The 26420-nt window shown below is 42.0% G+C and overlaps 1 protein-coding gene across 1 annotated transcript in view; it reads right to left on the reverse strand.

Moving 5' to 3' along the window:
- LOC115595542 (thyrotropin-releasing hormone-degrading ectoenzyme) overlaps positions 1-26420 on the reverse strand; it is a 181225-nt gene that overhangs the window by 37584 nt on the left and 117221 nt on the right. The window contains exons 7-10 of the mRNA XM_030440159.1: positions 12864-13001; positions 12466-12531; positions 5734-5799; positions 5125-5303 (exon numbers count right to left, since the gene is read on the reverse strand). Coding sequence (XP_030296019.1) covers positions 5125-5303; positions 5734-5799; positions 12466-12531; positions 12864-13001 — 449 coding nt within the window. The remainder of the gene's footprint in view (positions 1-5124; positions 5304-5733; positions 5800-12465; positions 12532-12863; positions 13002-26420) is intronic.

Here is a 26420-nt window from a genome sequence, read left to right on the forward strand (position 1 = left end):
AAGGCGTTCTCGAGTCTGTTCCGGGTCACACCTGCGGCCTCCTACCACCCTGAAAAACCTCCAGAGGAATGTAATCTGTTGGCCAAACAACCTGAACTGGCTCTTTCAGTCTCCGTCTCTGAGACTGAACCCAGGCGCCCTGCAGAGGAAACCCATTTCAGCCGCTTGTATCCATGATCTCATTCTTTCGGTCACAGCCCACAGCTCGAGACCAGCAGCGAGCGGCGGATCACAGATCAACTGGTAAATCAAACGCTTTCGCTTCAGGCTCGCCGTCTTCACCCCGACGGTCCAGTGCATCGCCTACAACACTGCACTTACACAAAATACACTGTATTGCATTAATGTTCAGCCTCTTCACACTGATTTTCTCACACTAATACTTGTTAATATATCTATTCAATTTACTTTAAATTGTACTTTTGAATCTTTAATGATGTTTTGATGTTGATATAAGTTGAATGTCTCCACTTTGACAAATATTTCACTTTTTACTGCACTTTATTTATTTGATAGCAAATAGTTTCTTTACGGAGTCACATTCCAATTCCTCAGTTTACTAGAAGCGTTTTACAAAAACAAACAAAAACACCAACTTTATCTTTACTTTTGATCATAAAGTACAATTTGCTGATAATAAAACTCAACTTAAATAACACATTGGAGGCAGAATGTGTGATTCCTACCGTATGTTTGAGAGAGTGAACACACATTTAAAACCACAAAGAGCTTTTAGCAAGTAAACAAAGCCGTGTGAATGCAAGCTAGTGACTCTAAAGAGCTCATTTGGACACAAATGGCTTCCCGCTGATTTTAGTTTGTGACCAGTATGTTGCTGTCACACACACACACACACACACACTCACACACTCACACACTAATAACAGTGTTTAAAGGGGAACCTTCTCTTCAGTTCCATTAAAAGCACCAGACTCAGGTTTTAATTGGAGTCATTTCGATCAAATTGATTCATATTTTAATTAAAGTGGATTTTAATTACCGACGGCAAACAATCAACAATTAATTCCTCCATTTAAGGAGAGTGTGTGTGTGTGTGTGTGTGTGTGTGTGAGTGTGTGTGTGTGTGTGTGACAGGGGTCACTATAAAACAATCAGCCAGAGACCAATTTACCAATCCCACACCACCTGTCGCCGCGGGCAACTGTGGATCAATACAGCTGCCTAGCAACCAAATATTAATTCTGATATTTATATTAAGGTGAGTGACAGGAGTGTGCCCTCAATGTGACACACACACACACACACACACACACACACACACACACACACACACACACACACACACTGTCGGTGCGTCATTGAGAGAAACTTTAACATTTAATCTTCTCATTTACGTTTTTAATGAGAAGTACTATTAAAATCTTTAGATGTGTGTTTATAATATAATATATAATATATCAAATCACATTGTCAACATAGAAAGGGTTTAATGATTTAGTTTCTGTTTCTTGATGTCAGTTTCTGCCGTGTTGTAGTTTTGTGTTAATGTTCGTTAAGTTAATGTTTTATGTCGTATTTTTTTCTACTTATTATGCATGTTTACTATTTGTGTCACTTTGTGATATCTGCTTTGAAAAATAAATGTGTATAAATAGACTTTACCTTCTAACAACATCTTCTGCAGAATAATTTATGACTGTGATGTTTAACTTCAAAGCCAATTAAATAAAACCGTCACTCGCCCTCCAATCGCGCCCCTGTTTACCTGTCAGGTGGCGTCTTCTCTCTTCAGACAGCCGCAGAGACGAGCTGTGTTTCGCTGTCGGCTGAGATCCTGTTTGATTTACTTTCAGTATCATTAGCTCGACCTTATCGTTAGCTCTGGCTGTCCTCTGGTGTCGCCTCGTCTCTCTCGCTGTCAGCTCACTTCTTTAAAAAGCTTTTATTTGCCTCGCTGCGTTTGCTGTTTGATGGTGGGAAAATAAAACCACACAAATCTGAAGCGTCTCCCTCAAACTGCCAGAAGGGCAGAATGTAAATAATATACTGTGATCTTTAAAATGTCACCTTAACACTTTTCTCTAAGTGCGAAAAAAAAGGCATCCAAAAAGTTTGGATTAAAAGACACGACTTGGTCGTCCCGGTCACAGATGGAGTTGCTCTGAAGTACCATGAAGTAATTCTGTTTAGTCCCTAATTCCTGTCAGAAATATCCAGCTTTGTTACCACAAAAAAGGCAAATTGCACCCTTAAAAGTATCCGGTGGTGTAACTCGAACAGCAACGAGACCTCCCAATCTACAAGTCAGCTCATAATCATATGATGTGAACATGGTTTGCCACATTTGGTACGAATAACAACCTCGGACGTATCTGTGGTTTGCAGAAACTTTAACTGCTAACGTGATTATCCTGTTGGCCGGGCTGCTCGGCTCCTGACTCCATCAGCTGAGGCTTCCTTGGCCTGATAAACGCTAAAGAAAAATATGGGCACTTCATATAAATAGTGTAATTTTCCATAAAACGCTGCTGCTTCTCTGCTGCTCCTGGGATTTTTAAATCTGACGCCCGCAGAGCGCCACAGGAGCATCAAATGAGGCGCCACAATTATTACTTTCACTGTGTTCGGCCCTCAAATAGAATCATTAAAAGCAGCTTATTTACATTTTTTTCACAAAAAAAAAGCCTTGAACAGATTTTTTCAAGTGCTGCACAATATTGCTTTCATCTGGAGCACGAGTGGTGTCAGCAGCAGCAGCGACTGCACTGTGAGAGGGTCTGAAGTCTGAGAGCTGCGACTGAGGGCGGATTTATTTCCTCCACAGAGCTGCGTTATTAGAAGCTGAGTGCTCACTGAAGGGTTGACGACAGACGCCAGTGAGATTTCAACTTCCTCCTGTGCGTTTCCAAGAATTCTGTGTTTCCCCACGTGCTGATAAAGAAATATAAATATAAATAAAGTCAATATCAACACTGCTGTGCCTCTGAACGTGTGATCAAACAGCAGCATCAGCCTCTGATTCAATCCAGCGCGCTCCGCCGTGACGCCGGCTCAGCTACAGACACAATAACAGCTTCTTTTTTACAAGCGCTGGTGAACACCCGGGGACCGCGGAGTGTCTGAACGCAGCCCCACGAGACCCAGCGAGGGGAGAAAGAAAGAGTGGAGCTCCACCTACAACAAACAGCTTTGGTTCATCAGCGGAGGAGACCTCGGGAGCGACTCGGAGCAGAGCAGCTCAAGAGAAACACAAAAGACTCCAGATGAAAGACGAAAGAGGAGAACAGAAGAGGAGGGAAAGATGAAATGAGAGGTAAAGAAACTTTCGGCGTTAAAAAAAAAACTGAGTAGGTCAGAGTGATTGTAAATGTCAGCTACAGCACAGAAACATGACAGGAAGAAGAGAGAGAGAGAGAGCGAAGTGAAAAGAAGAGAAAGAAAGAAACAAAGTGAACAACAGGTGAGGAGAAGAAAGAGGGAGGGAGCTGATGAAGTATTGATGGAGGAGAAAGTGGGTCGATAAAACAGCGAAGAGAATAAACTCCAGACGTAGTGAAGGATGTGAATAAAACATCAAGTGAATCAAATATAAATGAAATATAAATGATGTAAAGGTGGTAAAGAACGTGAAGAAAACTGAAAAAGTGCTTTTTCAGGAGAAAACGGAGGGCAAACTTAACTTAGTGCTTATTGAGGCGTGAAGCAAAGAGTTAGAGGAGGATCACTTCACCGGTGAGCCACTGAATGACCGAAGGACGGCTGGTGGCGAATACAGTTATTGTGTAGTTATTACTTTCTCTAAAATGTCCTCAAGTGTGATTCAGCTGCAGTCTGCTGGAAGGTGAGCAGAGAACCCTGTTATTGATAAACTACAGTTACTGTAAGAGCCGGACTAGAAACGCTTTCCAACAAAATAAGTGGGTCCACACAGGTTTTTTACAAAAAAGCTTATTGACTTCATTCTCACTTCCTACAGACAAGACGTCACATTTGACATCAGAGGTGGATTTCATCGTTCGATGTCGAGATTCAGTTCCTGTCGGTCAGTTCGGCAGGAAGAATCGTTCATATCGTTAATATCATTCGTTTGTTTGTTCAGTCGAATCATGTAATGAAGTTCTCAGCTCCTTGTTCTCAAACGATCGTGCTAACGGTCAACATAACACTGTAGTTAAGGCAGATACATCGCTGCAACTTCATGATTATGTGTACTTTTAGACAACACAACAGTGGATAATGTGTATGTTCACCTTGACATTAAGTTGACATGTATTGAAGGTAAGCCAAGAGTGACTGACTGACTGACTGACTGAACGAGAACGATGAGCTACGAGCAAAATATATATATTTTTTTTTCATGGAAACGGTTGCTATGCTTTCCTGTTTCTCATTGGCTAAAATTCAACGACAGTGTCCGAGACTCAGCATACGATTGGCTGGCTGTCAGTCCTCTTCACCACTCTGATAACTAACAGTGAACATCATAGCGACTCGTCTGTGAGAACGAAAGAACGAACGAGAGAGAAGTGAAACGTGGAATCAGGTCAGTTCGTTCGCGTTGAAGAGTCGTTCCTTCAAACTGATTCGTTTGCAAGCGATCCACCTTTATTTGACATCACGCACAAAAAACAGTCGAAACAGCAGATAAAAACAACAACAGACCCGTTAGGAAAGGAGTGATTGTTCAGTGGATACATTTTTTTAAGAGCCCCAAGAAATTACTTGTTTCACTGGCTTGCTCGGTGATCCAGGTTTCTCCACAGCCGAGATTTAAAGCTTTTTTGCCTTCAAAACACCAGTTGCTTTTGAAAATCCTCTTTTCTGTTTATTATGTGAATCAATTGTATTGTTGCGCCTTGTCAAAGGAACATTTCTGACACTGTTGGGACAGACAGCAAAGTTTATCTGTTCTGTTTTCTCTATTGTAAAGATTTTCAACCAGGACTGAAACCTTAAAACAACGACTAATATCCAGTTGAACGTCTCGTCTGTGAGTCAGTTGGACAAAAGCTTTTAATTCTGAGGATTGAAAGTTGTTGAGGCACCATTTTGTTTAAACTTTGTCCACACAAAGAGAAAGAAATCACCTATATTACTAATTTATTGAGTAAAACTCTCTGTAGCACCTGAGATTGGAACAGGAAGTGTTTTGAATGGCCTTACCTGTTGTTGTTCCTGACGTCCTGTCCATACAGGAAGTGCTCCTGGTTGACAGTGATGTAATGAGTGGGGAGCTGCTCTGATTGGTTCTTGCTGATGGTAACGACCGGGTAGCCCATTTGTAGAGTCCACCTGTCCATCATCCCTCCGATGTCGATGTCCCGCCCCTCTGAACGCATCGCCTGGACAACAAACAATTAATCAAAACCGATAATTATTATGAAATCATCCTTTAGATAATTAATCAGCTAATTATCCATCTATAACCTTTTAATGAGGGAAAAAACATGCTCTGATTGGCTGGCAGCTAATTAAAGAGCAGTCTCGGTATAGAACAACACTAACGACACTAATTAAACACCCCCGCCTCCTCCTGTCAGTCATGTCACCATGGCAACTATTCTCATGTCTGTCTCATCAAGCCCGTCTTAACGAGCGTCTCTCCGGCATTCATTAGAGATGCTTCGTTAAATAATTTACAGCTTGAGTCAGTCTGGCTGCTTGAAGCCCTGGAGAGTCTAAATCCCTGCAGAGACCAGTGGCAGGTCTGAACGCTCTGCCTCGAGGCCTCCGAGCCAGGCGAGGACAGATGATTGAACAGGTGAGCGTTACCTGAGACAGTTTGTTCCACAGGTCGTCTCTGGCCGCGTTGCTGTACATGTGACTCAGCAGATAATCCTGAAAATGACAAACAATGACAAAAGACAATAAATTATCAGTGTGTGGATGTTTAAAACAACATGTGACAGGAAGTGACATCTTTGGTCGGTTGCGGTCGGTTTAAACATTCTCCTGGTCTTAAATGCCATCCGTGGAAAAGTTACGGAGGACGGATGTGGGGACAGATTTGTTATCGCCTCGGATCCACCGTCAAAAGGTTATAAAAGGAACTGCAACAGACGACGTCTTTGTGAAAGGGTAAGAAAGCTGAACAGATCCTTCACTCATCAGATAAAAAAGAAATGTCCCACACTTCAACCCAAAAGCATCTTTATAGGACCAAACAATGTGGAAGCAGGTCATGTCTTCATCTTATGTGACGACAGGATTTAAACGAGGAAGACTGTCTGTCATCCTGTCTGTCCTACTGTCTGTCTGATGATTACGTGATGTGGATTACAGAAATAAACTTTATCTCACCACCACTTCGTCTCCTTCTGTTACTGTGTTGTTGTAGTTACTAGCTCCATTCACACAGGAGAAGACGCATAAAAGTCGCAGCCGCGGTTCACCAATTCTCTGCCGATGGTGATTTACGCAGAGCGAAGCAGCTCCGCCTTAAAGACGAACTGCCGTGAATTCACACAGAAGGTCATCATGGCGATGATGTTCAAGGTGTTTCCCCGTGTCCTCCCTGTCAATCTAACTCCCTCACTCACAGGGACGGAGGCTGTTTTATAGGGGAAAGTTCACTGAAGTCTCGGTCGGGAGTGCTGACCATCGCGGTGATTTACTTTCATCACAAACACTCGGTGAGTTAAAGTTTTTGCCGGTGACAGACGCTGTATTTTGGACAGAAATGTGATGAGGAGTCGGCAGGACAGGCGCGAGGACAGAAGCTTCTCCACGTATATCTGCGGTATTTTTTTCCTCATATAAGTTGTCAAAGACAGAGTCACACATGTAACGTTGCTTTGTGGGACATTTCTCTGTATTACCTTGAGTGAAGGACCCGTGTAGTTAAAGGGATATTGCAGTGTAAGTTTAATCCATGGTCTAACACACCGTGAAACTGTGTTAGACTCCCTCTCGAAAGATCAAGTTAGCAGACTGCTAATTTACGGAGTTTTATCAACCTCAGAAACGACCGCACGACAACAATACACTGCAGTAAATGGATCCAAATATAAACTGCCACCAAAAAGCCACAAATAATGCTCAGAACAGCACCAAACTTCAGCAACAGTACAAATAGGGTCTCAGCACATAGTCCGGGGCATCTAACCTCCGCTAGCTTAGCTGGATTTCTACTGAAAAGCTGACTAAATTTACCACTCTTCTGCAGCAGCTTCCTGTTGACGGGAAGTCCCGACGAGTCGATTACCGAGTGCAGTAGAGTTCCGCGGCTCATGGATGAAAATGTATGATTATGACTCCATGGAAAAGCAATCAAAGTTCATATGTGTCTTACCTGCCAGTTTATTATCGAGAGCGGACAGGGAAAAGAACAGAATTGAGCATTTCTAACCGCACTCGGTAATCGTCGCGTCGGGACTTCCCCGACCCGGAAGCTGATGGAGGAGAGCTGAACTCTGTTTTTAGCTTCACAATAGAAATCCAGCTAAGCTAGCGGAGGTTAGATGCCCGGACTATGTGCTGAATACGGCCCTGATACTACCTCCAGAGGCGGATCAGGGCCGGAGCGAAATTTCACCCCTCGCCACCTCCAAGAGATTCACACGGAGACAAAGGCGGGGAATTGGCGTACTAAAGCCGCTCCCAAAAGCCAGTGTGAATGGGGCTACTGTCTGTGGAAACTTGTGTTAAAACCCTCCTGACTCAGACTTCAGTGAACCTCAGTGAGAACAGCATCCGCTTCTATGCTGATGATCTCCAACTTTACCGATGTTATCATGTGACTTTCCCCGATGCATGCTGGGTCAGGATCTCAATCAACCCATCATCATCGCTGTGTTATGATGTTTCCTGTATGTAATAAACACTGGAGCGACTGTATGTCTGCGCTGCAGTAACGCGCTCTGGATTGCGTTTGTTCAACGGAAAGAAGACAGGATTGAAAGGGTTAAATGACACCTGTGTGAATTTTCTGTCTTTAGGAAGTTTCTAGAAACAACCTTTGAAAGTGTTGCACGACTGTCAGAAGTCTCAGTGTGATTACAGACCTGTCAGCTCGTGTTGAAGTGAGGTTAAAGGGCTTTGGGCTCAATCCCCTCTCTGACTTCAAACTTACCGTTAGATTGAAATGAACAAAACGAAGCTCCAAGAGAGAATCTCCCAGTTCAAACGGGGCTCAGTGGCGTTGCGGCTTCGGTTTTTCAACCCGCGTTTCGTCAGCAATGCTTTTGTCTCTTTTGATCACCGTCGGTTTCCAGCACAGGGAAGAAAACCTGCATTCTGGGAGGTTTCTGGATTGTTGTGGTTCACAATAAAACAAGAAAAAGGCTGAAAAGTCGTCTGAGATAACACTGAACACCTACACAGACACAACTCTAATCTGCTGCTCACTGATTCCTCAGTGACGAGTCCTCACCAACAGTCACTCAGTTGTCTCGCCGTGTATGAAGGTTGATAAGGCACGAAGGAGCTCTTTATTGGAACAAGATGACACACATGATAGCTGCGAGAGTGTGTGTGGCTTTGATAACCGTCACCTTCACTGCAGCCGACGTGAGCAGAGATAAAACACCACACACACGTCTGATCCTCACTCCAACACGGGCTGAACAGCGTGATCCACCCAAACCAAACGGTTTCCAGCGATAATAAGACTTCTGTCGGAAGACGCGGCGGGAGAGTGATGATAATTTCATTAAAAGACATTTGTTGTAGCTGCGGTGAGGGTGGAGGTGAAAGGTTCTGGCTCTGTTTGAACACACGGGCCGTTAATGAGGCCTGTTGTCTCACATCTGAGGGCGAACCTTGACCTCCGCTCTCCATCAGCAGAGCAGACGCAGCCACATCCTCCACAGACCGCCGTGACTTTTTAATTCAGCCTTTTTCTGCAGCCACATGGACAAACTCACTGTTTATTATTCTGTTATTTAGATCCACCACAGGTCCCTAACCCTAACCCATAATTATTAATGAGGTTCAGGAATTTCTTCCACGTTCGCGTCACACTGGAGCTGTTATAATTGGCCATTTCTGACCTGCAAATATTTTATTCACATCTCCGGGAAACACTGATTTATCAAGAATACAAAACAAAGGGTTCATTTGAGAAAACAGACAATTTCCCTCTTGATTTGTTTTCAGGAAACAAGATTAGGAAAACATCACGGTTTCACTTGAAATGCCGGTCCTGTCGCCACAGACAATCCTGGAAATGTCCCAAGGTCTTTTTCGAAACACCTGGTTTTGGTTGACATAACATGTCTTAAAAAGTGTCCTGGAAATGACACGACTTTACTCCAAAAATACCAGCTTTTGTCATCACAAACACAGCTGGAGATGTCTTGACTTCCTCTCAAATTTATCAGGTTTTCTTCTCGCCATCAACACAGCTGAAAAGTCGGAGTTCTCACCACGATGCAGCACACACAGACGGAAATCTCCAAAGGTCCTGTTAAAACCATCTGGTTCTGTTGCCTCAAACGTGGCTGGATATGTCCTGCGGTGTCCTTCAAAATTTAAACCAGAGCCTAAACCTCACAGCGTTGTGACAAGAAGAGATTTCTTAAATGTTTCTTACATCTGATTAGAGCGTTTTTACAGGGTTAATATGAAGACAAGATCTGCTCGAAATGTTTCATGTAGCTGAGGACTGAAAGTTACTGGGTAGTGTGGTGTAATGTTCAGCACACACACACACACACACGCACACACACACACACACACACACACACACGCACACACACACACACACACACACACACGCACACACACACACACACACACACACAGTATTTTCTCTGTTCTGCTGCTGGATCAGCAGTGTTTTTATATAGAATCTGGTGCTCAGTGTGCTCTGAGTCAACGATAGTTTCTGCAGCAGAATCAGGACATGGTGTGTGTGTGTGTGTGTGTGTGTGTGTGTGTGTGTGTGTGTAGATACTGTCATGACTGTACTCAGAACAAATCCTATATTTAACCCACTTTCACCTTACATCATATGACATCACTTTTACAGCGACTCTCGACAGCGAGGTCCATATTGGTGGATTGAAATGAGCTTCCTGTGGATTTGATCCGAGTTTTTGCGGCTCTGATGTTTCTAAGACATTAACATCAACCAGTTGAGCCTCACACAGCTGAACCATAAATAATGCAACACTCTGTCATTAACACCGCTGATGTTATGTGCTTGACTTTATGTTCTAAAGGTTAAAGTCAACAAGACAGATTCATGACCGCTCTGTTTCAAAAATTAAACCACCCGCTGTTAAAAACAGGTGATCAATATTCATAAAGCAAAAACTACTTTCTGTTTTCTCTCCGATTCATGTTTCATTTCTTTCTACAACAGCCGGTGCCGCTCCGGCCCGGATCAATTCATTGAATTCTGCTTTGAACTTGTCCCTGAGTAAACTGTGAGGGAACTAAGATCCGGTTAAGGGAACTTGTGGCTCCTCATTAACCGCTAGAGCAGCCTGTCACACTGCATGAGAAAATTAAATTAAACTCCCCAAACCTCTGAAACCTTCTGCCTTTGGGAGGCATTCAATGTTTTTGAGGGGGAATTTTGGTAAGTGTATATTCTGCAATCATAAATCTACACATGTGGATATTTTATAGTCTCATTCCAGTATTTATAAAATATATATTTAACTTTAACTAGTTTAAGGACGACAATAAATTAAATATTTATTCATTCCCAACCATAAATTTCTCTCCTGGTGGTTCTGGGTAGGCTTTGAAGAGCATTTAAAAAGATGAATAAATAAAGTATGCTAAATACATTTCTATAGCATTTTTCCAGTCTACTGACGACTGCTGGAAGCGCTTTACAACACTTGTCACATCCAAACACTGCTGGCAGAGGCTGCCTGCTCATCAGGAGCAATTTGTGGTTTAGTATTTTGCTAAAGATGCTTCGACGGGTTTACTTGAACTCATAAATTTGTCCTTTTGTCCTTTCATCAGAGGAAAAGCAGCAATGTACCTAAAACCAAGGGTATCTTTATGGTTCTTTATGACATATATTTTGTATTTCTGACTTGTCACAACGTTGTGCTTATGTGATGTTAGGTTTGGGAACAAAAACTTTGCTGTGTTAGAAAAAAAACACACCACAGACGTGGCTGGAAACGTCCCAAGTTCTTGTTAAACACACCAGGTATTTTGACCACAAACATGGCTGGAAATGTCTTGATTTCCCATCCCAATATTGGGTCGTGTTGTCACTAACACAACGTCTCGACTTCCAGTCAAAAATATCTGTTTTTGCAGCCATGAACACAGGTGGGTGTTTGCCATGGTCTCGTGAAAAACACCTCGTTTGGTGGTAACAAAAGCCAGCAAAAAACATCCAGTTCTGTCTCTACGAACACAAGTTGGAGATGTGCCAAGGTCTCGTTAGAAACACCCAGTATTGTCGGCAGAAACGTGACTGGAAATGGTCCAACTTCCTGTCAAAAATATCTGGTTTTGTTGCCAGAAACACAAATGGAGACGTCTCAAGGTCTCGTTGAAAAACACCTGGTATTTTGACCACAAACATGGCTGGAAATGTCTTGATTTCCCATCCCAATATCGGGTCGTGTTGTCACTAACACAACTGGAAATGTCTCGACTTCCTGTCAAAAATATCTGTTTTTGCAGCCATGAGCAGTTGGGCGTTTGCCACCGTCTCGTGAAAAACACCTGGTTTGGTGGTTACAAAACCAGGTGTCTGCCAGCGAAAAATATCCAGTTTTGTCTCTACGAACACAAGTTGGAGATGTGCCAAGGTCTCGTTAGAAACACCCAGTGTTGTCGGCACAAATGTGACTGGAAATGGTCCAACTTCCTGTCAAAAATATCTGGTTTTGTTGCCAGAAACACAAATGGAGATGTCTCAAGGTCTCGTTGAAAAACACCTGGTGTTATCACCACGAACACAGCCGGGAACGTCCCAAGGTTTTCATTGAAAACACCCAGTTTTGTCATAAATTCTCTTGAGGTCTCCTTAAAAATATCCAATTGTATGACACGTGTTGCCTGTAACTGCATCACCAACCTCCAGATATGAAAGCTAGGTCATGGATATATAATATGAACGTGATATGACACTAACATTTTACCCTGCCGACCGAGCTGTCACTTCTTTGAGTATCAGCTCTTTTCAACTCAGTTCAAAAAGGTAGTTGTTGAAGTTCTGATGTTCTTCCCTCTCGGACAACAGCGGTTCTGCTCAGCTTGAATCCAGGTCGCTTACAGTGTATTGTGAAGGTTTACAGCAGAAAACAGGTTGAGAAACTTCCTTTCAAACTGCCCCTGCAGCCAAATCCACTTACACGCTGCCCATCTGTATACTCAGTGTGCTCCAAACAGTCAGGGCTTAGTCAAAATATGGCTACACACACACACACACACACACACAAACACACACACACACACACACACACACACACACACAGCTTCCCCCTGAATCCATTTTAAAGCCAAACCCAGCTCTCCCTGCTCTCCTCAGATACACAAACCTTTTGTGTGTACAGCTGGACCTGCAGGACGACAGGAACTTACATTGAGTCCTTTCTGGAACAGCGTCTGTCCCATCACGTTAGCCAGCATCCGGATTAGCGCTGCCCCCTACAGACAGCACAGAGACACACGCTTTCAAACACGATATCAAGTGAAAATATGCTCTCGATTGTGAACATCGATCGATTACTTTAACTGGAAATGCTGGGAAAGTAGATCAGCATTGAGATTTCAGTAAGAAGTGAAACGTTGATTCCTAACGTTGATAAACTGTTTTTAAAGTGCTCGTCTTTGAAAGTCCAACATGTAGCAAGCTCGCCATGACAAAACTCAACCGAAAGGCCTCCTCGGTTCAAAAACATCTCTTGAAATTACTGTTGGCTCAGATAATTACCTTAGCGGGCTGTTGTGGCTAGCATGTGAGCTTGCAAGGAACTTACTTTTTTGTAAGCGATCCAGTCGAACACTCGATCGATGTCCGTCGCTTGATCCACTTCCTGGGAGATCGGGTGGGAGGAGCTTAGTCCATCCAATAGCATCACCTCGTGGAGGACATCAGTCAGGAAGCGTTGCTTCTCCTGAAAACACACAAACAGTTGTCTTTGTCATCTACTTGACATTGTATTGAAGAACATTAAACAGCATAAAACCAGAGGGAAGCTGATTGTCCCCACATGTTTGGCTAGTCCCCGTAATAATGTAAATAATACTAATAGTTTAATGAATCTGGATTTACACTGGTTTTCTTTAAAAATACATGAGATATATTGGGTCAGATTTAGGAAAATACAAAGAATTGGCTTTTGGTTGATAATGAAATTACTCCGATAAAGTAGGTGGTGGCATTCACCTTTAAATTTGGTTTTGCGACCTGCCAATTCACACAAAGAAGAAGAAGAAGAAGAAGAGACAGTTAGATTCAGGGATCAACAGGTACTTATCCAGAGATCCGTCCCTGTTTACTCCTCGCAGTGATATTTGGATTCTGATGTTTGCTTTTACTTTGGTTTTCTTCCAGCTCAGCTTTACACAGATAAATAATTTAGTCTGTAAATCAAAGACGGTCAACAAATCGTCATTTAGTGGAACAGTTGGTGCAGAAAACAAAGGTTTAGTTGTGTAATCGTCTGGTTAATCCTTGTTTATTGTGATCTTTGTTGTTCATCTTCTGTTCTTGTAATTTTTCTTCTTGTTTTCTTTATTCATTCATTTATTGTTTTGCCTCATCACAGTTTAATCCAGGAGTTTCCTTCCTCTCCTTGTTTCCTCTTCTTATTTCCTTCCTTCATTGTTCTCCTTTGTTTCCTCCTAATTTATTCCTCGCCTCTTACATCCCCACCTTTGTTTCCTCTTCCTGTTCCCCCCACACTTCTTCTCCTCGCCTGGTTTCAGGATTTTAATAGATATCTGCAAACATGTCGAGCTATAACAAGCTCTGCCTAAATTACCCCTGGGATCAGGCTAAATCCGGAGAAGTGCGGCTCTGTCTAATTCATGGATTACAGTGTTGACTATGGAGATTTGGTTTTAATGAACCTCCATCTTGTTAAGCAATGCGATTGTTGGCTTATTAAGTTTCTGTCGTTAATGAACAGAATGAAGAGGAACTTCTTTTTAAATTACTGTCAGCTTTAACAGTATCTGCTGGGATGTGGCTAATTCTTGGCCCAATGTGGCTCTGTGTAATTCATGGATTAAAGTAGATTTGGTTTTTAATGAATCTACATCTAGTTAAACAAAAGTTTCCTGAGATATTACATTTTTAATGAGCGTTAGTGAGATTTAGATCTTACAACGTCTGCTGGGATCAGGCTACTTCTTGGTAGTTACGACTCTGTTTATATAAATGAAATTATCATCTTGTTAAACAATATAATGCAATTTTGGGTGTTAGTGTTGGAGTCGCCTCAGCGGACGTCCTCTGTGAGACAAGACGAAGACTAAAAGAAAGAGAGGAAGGAGAAGAAGAAGAAGAAGACGAAGAGGATGTAGGGCTCGGTCTGTTTCAGAAAACCACAATATCACCAGACTCCCTTCACAAATCACACGATTTAAAGGTTTGTTGAGTGAGGACAAACTTTACAAGCTTTGTGAAACTTTGCTACAGCAAATTCTAACTCATCAATGCTTTCTTGTGAATCCAGCATCACATTCAATACATTAAGATGTTTCTTTGTGTGTAAAACGTTGGTCCACATTTAACCTGCCAACATTTTTACACTTGTTCAAATGTTCTACATGTTATGGGGCTGAGGGGTTAGTGCCAGCGCCTTGTTATTGAAAGGTTGCTGGTTTGATTCCCCTGGTCTGCATGTCGAAGTGTCCTTGGGCAAAATACTGAACCCCTAACTGCTCCTGATGTGCTGCTCTCCACCACCATCAGTGTATGAATGTATGAATTACTGTAAGTTGCTTTGGACAAAGACATAGTTTGTCTTTATTTGTGTAACAAAAAAAATGGCATGATATCCATTTGTCCCAATGATGGATGTGTTTATATGCATATAGAGCGAGAGAAGTGAGATTCCAGGTGTGAAATGTGCAAAAACATTCACTTTACTGTGGCTTACTTCTCATTTATTTGTGCAGTCTGTTCGTGTCCGTAATGATGCTGTTTCTGTGTTGAATTGTTTATCATCCTATGTGTGATTACTGTGCATAAAGTTGGTCAGAACAGATCACTGTTTCTGCAGGACGAGGCTGTAACGTGGTACTCTGCTGCATAAAAAGCAAGATAATGTATTTTATAGAGCTGCTGCAGACGGTAGCGTCCTCACAGTCTGCTTCTTTCTGAGCCCGAACACATCATTAGCATCTGAGTGTACCTTTTTGTCTGCACTTAATGGGCCATCGATGTTTCATCTTTACAGGTCCTCCAGCCCCTGAAATCTACATCATCAGACTGAGAGAAAAGGCCTTTATAACACCGAGTACAGACTCTTTGTTTTGCTTGTCACAGCCAGAACCTGACTCGCTCTTATTTGCTTCTCATTTTTTCAGTTTATTTTGATTCACCTCCTTCATTAAAATAAATAAGTACAGAGCGTGAAAGTAGGCAGCTTATCTGCAGACACTGTAAAGTAAACAGCAGAGGAGGCATAGTTCATACTGTGCCTGTTTTATTCACATCCACAAGTCTAAAAATAATCATACTTTGTTTTACAGGCAAACAAATGCCATATGGGCGCCGCATGGTTTCATAGTTTTGCAACTTGTGTTGGTTTTCGCTTCTGAAATATCATCTACCATCATTTCCAAGTAGTTTCACTCACTGTTTTCCATTCTTTTCTTGGTTTCTGCTGCTGTTTGGTTTGGTTCAGGCACCAAAAATACTGACAATGTCGCATTGCACAGCAACAAAGTGAGAAAATAAGTAAATCCAGGCAAAGAGCTGCAGGTTTTCTGCAGACAGAAGACACTAACACAACTTTTTCTCTCAATTCCAGTCTCCCTCTCTGTCTGTTTACGTCTTTGTTTAGCCTCGCTACGTCTGCCACGCGTGATGGTGAAATCAGTCGTGTGATGGTGGGAAGGCGGCAAATAAAAATAACCCATAATTCACCTCAAATGCATCACGCTGAAGTAACGAGTCTGTTTTGAAAATGCGAGGACGGGGAAAGTTCAGATATTTGTGTTCAGATGTAGAGAAGGAAAGTCAAAGAAATACACTGAAACTTAACCGCTGGGTGACACTTTTATCACATAAGCAGTGGTACTAACCATCTTTATAGCTCTATTATTGTTCTATTAAATTGTTTTTGCTCTGTGCTTTGTTTTGCGTGTTATCACAACTTCCCTCACAGGAACAATAAACTAATCTATAATAATCTATACAGGCAGAGAGCTTCCTCACTCAGTGCACAAAATATTCCGATATAAGAGATGAATTTCCTCACAAAGTCAGTAAAACCTCCAACAAACGAATGAGAAGAAACTTTCTTACATCTTGTGAAAAAGCTGCAAAATAGCTCTTCTTGCTGCAGGAGGTTTGGCACCACATTGGCTCATTTTTGTCGCATATTTGTGCATTATCTACTTTTTTTAAAGGAGTGAAAATATTGCAGAGCTGCAGCTCGTCTGCACTCGCAGATGTTCTGCAACTTTGAGGCTCAATTTCGGGAAAAGTGAGTCTGAAACGATGCAGGAGACATCAAGACTACTTCCATCTGAAGGACCATAAAAAGAGCCATTAAATCTTTGGAGTATGGTTGGAATATTTTTGCTTGGTGTCATTTCTTTTAACTTCAAAGTCATTAAGGTGAAATGTGACGGTAAAAATCAGACCATAAAAATGTCCCCTGTTGGCTTTAAAGTCCAATGTTAGTGGGAGTGTTACAAAGTCCACTGTTATATAGGTTTACAAGCACGCACACACACAAACACACACACACACGCACAGAGGTAAAGAATCAGAAAGCTCTGCCACAAATTACACAATCAGTTAATTAGTTAAACGGCACATTCGGATGAAACTGAGAGAAAAATTAGACTAAATGAGACATCAGCTCTAATTAAGAGACACTTTAAGTCACCTGGAGAGAGCGAGTGGGGGGTGATGGGGAGGTCCATCTGGCCCATATGGTCATTAGGAACCAGATGGACCCACATGTGGAGGGACAGCTATTAGGACAGTAAACACACACACACAAACACACACACAGATGGAGGGACGGGGTGCGTTCAAAGCAGCTGCTGAACTTTAAAACGTCTGTTCGTTTCCTCCTCCCTCCTCCTGCTCGTCTCCATCCTCTCCTCCCTCCTCATCATGTAAACAGCAGGTCTGCCTGACAGACAGCTCTCATTGTGTATCACTCTCAGACTGAATACTAATCCATCAGCTGTCAGGAGGCACAAATCAAATCAAGTTTAACCTCTTTATTAAACTGACAGCGATCTCTGCAGCAGCACTGACGATCCAGACTGTGTTGCTACCAGCGTTGACGTGATGTGTTGGTTCTGTTATTTAGTTAAAAGTGCTCTATTTTCCTTTTGTTGCCACCAAAATAAAATACAATCCCTGAAGCATTTGCTGCAGTTGTGTCAGTGTGCATGTTGCTAGATAATCCAACGTAGCGAGACGGCAGAGAGGACGGCGTCAACTTTGAGGAAATACTCCCATTATTTAGAAATTCACGGTGAAAAGGACGAGAACAACATCGAGGTGGAATGTAAGTTGTGCTTGTTGTATTGTTTTCATGCCCAGTTCACTGTCGGATTGTTGGCAGAATAACCAGGTAAATATCAAATCACGTCTGTTGAGAGTTACTAGCCGTTTTTAGACAGAGCACCAAGCCGCCAATCTGCCCGTCCTTTTGGCGGCTTGGTCCGCGGTTTTAGACAGAGGGCGGCAAATTGGGGGTCTGTTCTGGTCCGCCGATTTTCCACCTCGGAGGGTACACTTATTTCCGCCTCGCCTGCTATCTAAAAACGAGGCGTCAATGTGCCGGCCTCTGCGTGAGATGGGCGGAGGTGTCGATGACCTGCACTGTTGTGCGACTCACAGCCGGGGAGTTTTAAAACCAGGAAACAGCTGATCACAGCAGTCAGTCCATCACTTCATTCGCAGACGTCAAGATGAGCAACTGGACAGCCGCTGAGATCCAGGAGATGCTAGCGTCTCCTCGGTCTCTGCAGCTGTTGGTTGTGTTAGCTTGTTGTTGTGTCGGAAAGCTAAGAACGGTCGCTACTTTCAAATTAAAAGCACCCCGCTAAGAACCCAGTTCTAAACTTCAATGGGGTGCAATGTAAAGCTCTTATTTTGAAGACAAATTCGTTGTCACTGTTCACAGCCCAACTTTGAGCTTCACGTCACGTCACATGTTTACGCCTACCTCAGAGGCAGCTTTTGGAAAAGGAGGAATATTACGCCTCTGTTTTAGAAAGACAGGCCGGCACATTGCCGTCCTTACCTTGGAGCAAATGTGCCGCCTTTTCTATCTAAAAAGGGCTTCTGTTTGTGCGTCGTAGGGCTGCACAATTAACCGCAAAATAATAGAAATCTGAATATGAGTAAAAGCAACATCCAAATTCTATGAAGGTAAAAATGCATCACAAAACAGAGTTTTATTGGCAGAGACGAGGAGAAATGCCAACAACATAACGAGTTACTTTTAAAAGTAACGTTACCCAACAGGGTTGCAGATAAAAAGAAACAAACTTATGTTTTTGTTTTGTCTCTATTGTACTGAATCTGCATTTGGCCTCACAGAATCGTTAGCAGCGTTTGTTGCATTTTCATTTGGATGTGTGAGCAGATGGAATTTCAATCAGCTGAGGGTTTATTTTCTTTTTGTTTTAGTTTAGAGTCAGGCAGGTAAAACCCTTTTATTGATTCATCAACAGCCTCGGGCCATTCCTCCTCTCGTATTCAGCCTCCTTTCTTGTCATTTCTAAACTTAACTTATGAAGCAATCAATCCTGCAATAAATAACTTATTCACCAAAATCCATTTTGTTTCTTGTCTTTTCCCCCCTGGAGTGCCGGCTTGTAACAATTAAAAAGACCATTATGGGCGATGTTGCAAATCACTGAACATGACTGTTGTTCCCCTGAAAACAACAAAACAAGACTTTATATTCGTCTCAAGAAAGTTCAGGTTGTCCCAAAGATGTAACAATGCTTACGAGGGTTCGTCCTCGTCGAATAAACCAACGAACCGACGAATTAAAAAGTACTTCAGCTCAATACAAGTGTTTAAAAGTTGTGAATGCGAGCCGTGCAGGAGAAGTTAATTATGTTTGTTTTGAGGTACAGTTATTTCCGCCCTGTCCGTCCCTCATTACGGCTCTATTGTGTCCATGCAAATCAAATGTTCGGGTCTTTGTTCACAATAGAAAAACACACATTGTGTTCGTGTTTAGAGTCACACAAAGTTAATTAAAATGTTGGACATTGCTGTAAAAAAGTCCTGTTCTCATAATTTGTTTTGTATGTCATGCACATTACAACTAGGCAAAATAAAACAGACTCCAAATGGTTATTGAAATAAAACAGGTGAGTTATGTTTTGTATGATTTCTAAATGGAGTCTGGTGTGTGTGTGTGTGTGTGTGTGTGTGTGTGTGTTCTGTATTTATGACATGTGAGGTCTTGCTGCAGCCGTGACTAATACAGCTCCAAATCAATTATTCTTCCGCAGGCTCTTTGAGACCATCAGATAAAATAAAAGGACCCGTCAGGCTCAATGAACGCAGCATGACTCACTCTCACCTTTGATTTCTTTCCTCGTATGACTCTGATGATTCAACACGACAGCTACCAGCTCTGAAGGAGTTCATTTCACTTTATGTTTACAGCTCTTAATAATCCCTAAACATGAAACAGACCTGAACTAAAAGACAGAAATTAGATTTTTTTATTTTCGTGGTGTGAAATCGACTTCACACGACAACCTGCTGCTTTACAACGTTCTGGCAAAGACCGGTCGGGTCGGGAAGAAGACGTGAACACCTGCTTGTGGCGGCTGTAGAACCTGTGGCTCGTTATCAGAAGGTTGCTGGTTCGATTCCCCTGGTCTGCATGTCGAAGTGACCTTAACATTTAGCGTCCCTGAATTTAAACTGCTCCTGATGTGCAGGTCGGCACTTTGCATGGCAGCCGACACCTTCAGTGTATGAATGTATGAATTACTGGAAGTCGCTTTGGACAAAAAGTGTCTAATAAAATTAAATATACCGTAAAATACCAAATAATAGCCGGGTGTCAGTTAACCGCAGGGTCCCCTTTAAACGCCGGGTGCAGGTCTAATTAGAGTCTAATTTATTTATGTTTTTAAATAAAGGAAGAAGACGTGACCACTGACACTGCACGTTTTTCTTCTTTGCTTTCTGTCAGTATCACATTGATGATCGCCATGGCTGCAGCAAAAAAATAAAAAGTACGACTTAAAATTGGAAAAGTGGAAAAGGGGCGGCTGTAGCTCAGTGGGTAGAGCTGCTGGACTAGTGATCGGAAGGTCACTGGTTCGAATCCCAGCTCCCCTGGGGTGGAACTGAGCTACATGCCGAAGTATCCTGAGCAAGATACTGAACCCCAAAATTGCTCCTGATGTGCAGTTGTGCAGCCACTGCCATCAGCAGTCCTGCAATGAGCTGGTGACTCATTCAGGGTGTAACTGGATTTGGCCCCAGTAACCCCCCTGAAAAAAGGGAGGAAAAAAACATCTCTGCAACCCTCACGGAAAAAAGAAAACGGAACGGACTTAAAATTCAAACTTTCTGTTATAAAATATGCAGAGGAAAACTCGGGAGAAGCAGCCGCTAGATGCTTCTCTGTCGATCCGAGGAGGACAGCAACAGGACCAGGCTGTCTGCTGGAGGGAGGAGGAAGGCTAGAGAGGAGCCTGAGATAAACATGCGGGGATGAGTTATCAGCAAACGGGCACGCCATGAGAGAGTGTCCCGCAAAATTATCAGGGCGATGGAGAAACAAATGTCCGCCACCGTGAGTGACAGCAGAGATGAGGAGTTTGCAGCGAGTGCTGGTTGGCTGAATCGTTTCCTCCGCTGCAACAACTTCACTTGCAGAAGACAACTATTGCCCAGCAGGATGCCGGAGAATTCACAGAGAAGCTTGTGACATTTTTTTCATCCCGAATTTTTGTGAGGAAGGAATTAAACGCCTGTCCCAAATAAACGACTGGTCTGTTCAGTGATTGAAACAAATGAACGCCCCGGCTGTTATTCAACCAATAAAACACAGTACTATTGAAGAATCACCTCTTAAAAAGCGGCTCCGCTCACTCAGTTACAAACTACCTCAAAAATGAACTTAAACATGATACTCGAGTACATTTATTTATAGACATTCCTTGTTTAGTGACACAATTATGACACAGCTACACCTGACAGAGTCGTGACTCGTTTCTGTGTTTGTCACAGCAAAGTAACGAGTGACATAATTAGCCAGATGACACTTAATAACAGCAGTCGTTAACATTCATTAAAGTCCTTTACACTGCTGGTACACACACTGTCAAATTAACTCTCTTTAGCTGTTTTTACCACTTTTAATCACACTTTTACTTTATTTTCTTAAAGATTAATCTCTATGTCGGCATTAATTCATCCGAGTCGACCTTTATCCCTCACAGATGTTCAGATTATTATCATCATCATTAATATATAATTGCTTGATAGGTTGTAATGTGTAAACAGTTTGCTGCTCTTTCCTTCTTCGTCACTTTTGTGTTTGTTTTTCATTTCCTCTCTGCAGTGAGTCGCTCTCCTCCCTGCAGCGCCGGCCGCCTGACTCACTGCTGATGGGAAAAAAACAACTAATTTTTAAATAAAAATCCGGTATTATAAATAAATTGCTTTATCACGGACGGAACGCTTTATCATCGTTGTGCCTGTTATTGGAGAAACACTTTGTTTCTATTAAAGTGTCCAGCCGAGCAGAACCACAGTAACGGGGATTTAAAAAATGCCATGTCGCTCGGAAACAGACTGTGTGCGTGCAGGAGATAAGGTGCTGTGGTGGAAGACGTTCTCTGTTGGAAGAAAATCACCACGTACTCCGGTGGAAACAAAGCAGGAAGTGTGTGTGTGTGTGTGTGTGTGCTGTAATTTAAAGTTCTGCAGCGTTCGCTCAGTCGGGGAGGAGTTCCTTGAGCAAATTTGAGGAAGAATTCATTTCTAATTTTACTGCGTTTTGAGCTGACTCACTCTGCGTCAATTTGTTTGGCGACCTGAGGAGAATAAAATAAAACAGTGACTTTACCTGCTGCAGGATTTCAGGGGGGGGAAAACGATCCGCTGAACTGCAGGAAAACACTTTTAGAAAAAAAAAAAAAAAAAAAAAGGAGGAATCAGATATCGATCGGTGCGAGTGGAGGGAGGTGGAAGAGTTCAGCGGGCCTCGCAGTCAGGACGTCCTCCTCCTCAGCAGCCGGTTTTAACTTTCCTATTATGCACACACTGTGCGTCCAAATGGTATTTTAAGATACACGCAGTAAACAGAAAGGAGATGCTGTGCAGACGCTGAGCCGCAGACGGATCCTCAGATAAGAATATTTGTTCTGAACTTTCCCACTGAGTTCATTTATCCTCAGAAAGAGCAGCATTTACTGAAACTATGGAGAATGATTTAATCCTTCCACAGACACAAAAGCACCAAATATGGATTCTTCCACCTCTGAAAATAGTCCACAACAAATGTACCTTTAGTTTAAATGTTATTGAGCACAGTGAGCAGCTGATTCAGGTAAAGATTTATGTCTTGAGCACAAAGAAATGGGCTTAAATTGATAATTTATAATGTTTTATTCCCACATTCCCACAGAAATACACCTGAACTTCTCATCATGTGACTTTTGCAAGATCATTAACAGGCGGACCACCATCACGTTTGGATCTTTAACTGATAAATTACTGAGAATTATTACATTTTGAGGAAACGTTTCTACTTTAGCTTTAGCTTTAGCAGCCCAGGACGCTCACAGACCGCCGGCATGTGTTAGAAATCACTCATGTGAAGCTGCTCAGCCTGTCAAATCTTCCTATCAGCAGACTTTTCTCATTTTTTCATTTTGTCAATTTGATTTTCCATGCACTGTTTTTATGTCTCGCCGCAGAACCAATTGTCCTTTGGGGACAAATTTGGTTGAAGTTGAGTGTTTCAGCTTCAGCGTCGCGATTCAAGTCAGACAGATTCACACGCAGACGAGAGACGAGAGGAAAGAGAGAGAAAAAGAAAAAGACAACAGTGCTGTGATGTCAGTACGTCTCATATCGGAGACGGCTTCCATTATTATTCAAATATGTCAATGTGAGGCGCCACGACTCCAAACAAACCTTTAAATCTGAAGTGAGATGGCAGGAAATAATCTGAATAATAACTTGTGTTAGAGACGATGATGTTCTGGATGTTTGTGTGAGGAAATCGGACCTCTTTGTGTTTGAGTTAACAGATCAATCCATGGTTCTACAGCAGACTGGTCCAGTTTATGTGACATGTTCGTCACTAAAGGCCTTTCAGCGCCGGTCGTACCTCATTAGGACTCTTTCAAACTGTCTGTTCCTCCTTATAGAATCAGCACCACGGCTATATTCGGACAAACAGCCCGGATCTGTTTGTTTGGCACGTCCAGATTGAGTTTAAGAAGTCTGGACGGCAAAAACAACAGAAGATTTTCTTTCTGGAGGGAACAAAAATGTGATTCAAAGCAAGTTCCTACAAATGTGTCTCAGTCTGGACGCTCACGTCAGATTTCAAAGTATGTTTTGTGCCACAATGAAATAAAAGATTGTTTGGGCGGCTCTCTGTCTCTCTTTCTTCCAGCGTCTGAAAGTTGTGTCATCAGCGTACGAAGTAATTTTAGACCAATTATCGGCCCTGGAAGATATTCAGCCTGATTCCAATCATCAGATTTTTCTGTCAGATTCAGATAAAATAAACAAAATCAAAAATGTGTTATGTTGTTCGCTTCGGCTCTGATGTAACATCCTCTCACACAACAATATCTGATCGACAACACTAGTTTTAATTTCTAATACAAATTCATTTTCGTAATACATTTTTTTGAGTCTCCTTGATTTATAATAATTAATATCGGCCCTGAAAAAGACACATCAGTCGACAACTCATAAGTCAACATCACCACCGTAAAAAGGCGTTTCTGAATATCTTTAGTCTTGAGTTTTCCAAAAGCTAGTTGAAAGAAATATCCATGTTTGTGTGTATAGGGCAGTGGCCCCCGGGCTGCATCCGGCCCGCTGGCCTCTTATTTGTGGCCCCTGAACTGTTATTCCTTCACCATGTGTTTTGGTTGGGTCAGCACATGTATACCGGGACTTGTCTCCATGCCAACGATACACAGACAGCATGTCATTCACGGCTGCGAGTGCAATTTTTTACTTTCACTTTCGTTTTTGCAGCAGTTCGCATGTTGACATTTTGCCGGCTGTAGGAGCCTCTAGATTGCACGAAAATGGCGTGTTCTAAGTTCACTGCTAAAAGTTAAGTGGACCGTGAAAATTGGCAGTTCAAAGAAGAGTTGACTGAAAAATTCGCATTTATTCTCCCTCCAACCAGCACAAGACCCATGTGAGGAAGATTTCCAATTTGAAATTTTGAGACGAAGAATAGGAATTTTGAGGAGACATTTCCTCAAAATTCAGATTTAAGAACAACACAAATAAATGCTATGAAATCGTCATATTAAGCTGATTCTTGTCACATCTATGACACGACAACAGAAAGCAGCAGAGCGCTCACTTGGAGTGGTGTGGATTTTGGGTAAGCACAAGAAGCCGTTCTCAGATGCAGAAATAATAAAATAATGCAAGACTGAAGTGATGGACACAATGTTTGAAGGCAAACAAAAAGAGGAAAAATTCAACTATGTATTTTAATTTATGTTAAAATGGAAATAACATTAAATTTCAGTTCATATTCTTTTTGTTTTGACTGAAAAGGACATTTTGTTTTGAATATTACAGTATTATTGCATGTGGCCGGACCGACCTCAATATGTGGACCTTTGAGTCATCAAAAAAAAATCTTTGTGGCCCTTTAAGATTTGTATTTGAGTTCCCCTGGTATAATTGGTTTAATTGCTCGTTAGTAAGTGTAATGTGATTACCCCTAACACTGACTAACACTCTGTGAAAGGGATTTTTTTAACAATTAGAATAAAGAAATAAAAGAGCATCAGCAGACGGATCCATTAAGTTTTCACATCCACAGCTTTGCACTTTGACTCTATCACAGCACAAAGACGCAGGTATTCATAATTTCTACTCATGACTCATCCAGGAGGGTTTTTTATGTAAATTTAAACCTTTTCTGTGCAGGAAATAATTGGGACGTCACCTGAAATAAGTCAGCCCATTGTCTATTTGAGCCACATTTTAAAAGGGTCAGTTTTAACCAAATTACTAAAGAGAAACATGTTTCTCCATTATCCTGTTGTGCCGCCTGACATTTTGGGTTTTGTTCTGCCACCACTCCAACACAATGGGGTTTAATTTAAGTCCTCAAAGCGCCAATCTAAGTGTCCCAGTTACTCCATATAACCATCGCTGTCATCAGTTTCCATCGGGAATCATTTCTGCCAAAGTAACAGCCGCCAATAAAACCCGTCCACAGAGACGTCCTCCGCTCCTGAAAAACAGGTTTCGAAGTTGGATTTGATATCTGTCTTGTTTTCTGTCTGAGCTGTATTTAGTGTTTTGAGGTTTTTAATGAATTCATAGATGCTCGACTGAAACCTTGAGCTGAAATTCTGACTCACCCGAAGACATCAGAGGGCAAAAAGCAAAGATCCGATTTGACGAGTGAACAGACGGAGGTCGAGAATATCTGAACTCGCTTCGACGTGCCGAACTGAAAGCTTTATTTCCAGCTCGCCTTGAATAAAATATCTGACTTATATTAACAGACAGTTGGAGAGAAAGGTTTCAGTTAGCACAAACATATGTCGTCAGTATTTCATTATTTCACTTCAGTGGACGGAGCTGAAGAAGATCTGATCTACACCTCTGCTTAATAATCCGAGAAGCTAATGAACTGATTTTAAACTCAAATTATTTTACAGTTTAGTCTAAAAAACGCAGGCTGTTAAAATCCATAAAACATCAGCTATGACTTTCTAATCAATCCTGAAAAAGAGCATGAAAGAAAATAAAAAAGCTGGTTTGAGGCGATAAAGAAGAAAAAAGAAAGAAGTGAGTCTGGATTTTTATATTCTATATTGATAAACATATACAAAGAATTTACTATAACAAAGACAGGAACATTGTCTCGCTCTCGTTGTACGCTGAGGAATCCCACAAATTTAACATATAATCCTTTCAAAATAAAAAGAGATTTTGTAATATTTTAGTTTCAGCCTGCTCTGTCGTCACGTTCATGCACGTCCCATGGCTAGCTACAACAGTTAGCTACGAGCTAAACTCAAACTGTGAGTTCGCAAGTGAGCAAAGGACGGTATGATTAAAGGTTGAAAAACAAACATTAGGAAGAGTAGTGCAGAACAGGAGGAGAAAAAAATGGTTT

This window comes from Sparus aurata, chromosome 14 (genome assembly GCF_900880675.1).
Source record: "Sparus aurata chromosome 14, fSpaAur1.1, whole genome shotgun sequence".
Lineage (NCBI taxonomy): Eukaryota > Metazoa > Chordata > Actinopteri > Spariformes > Sparidae > Sparus > Sparus aurata.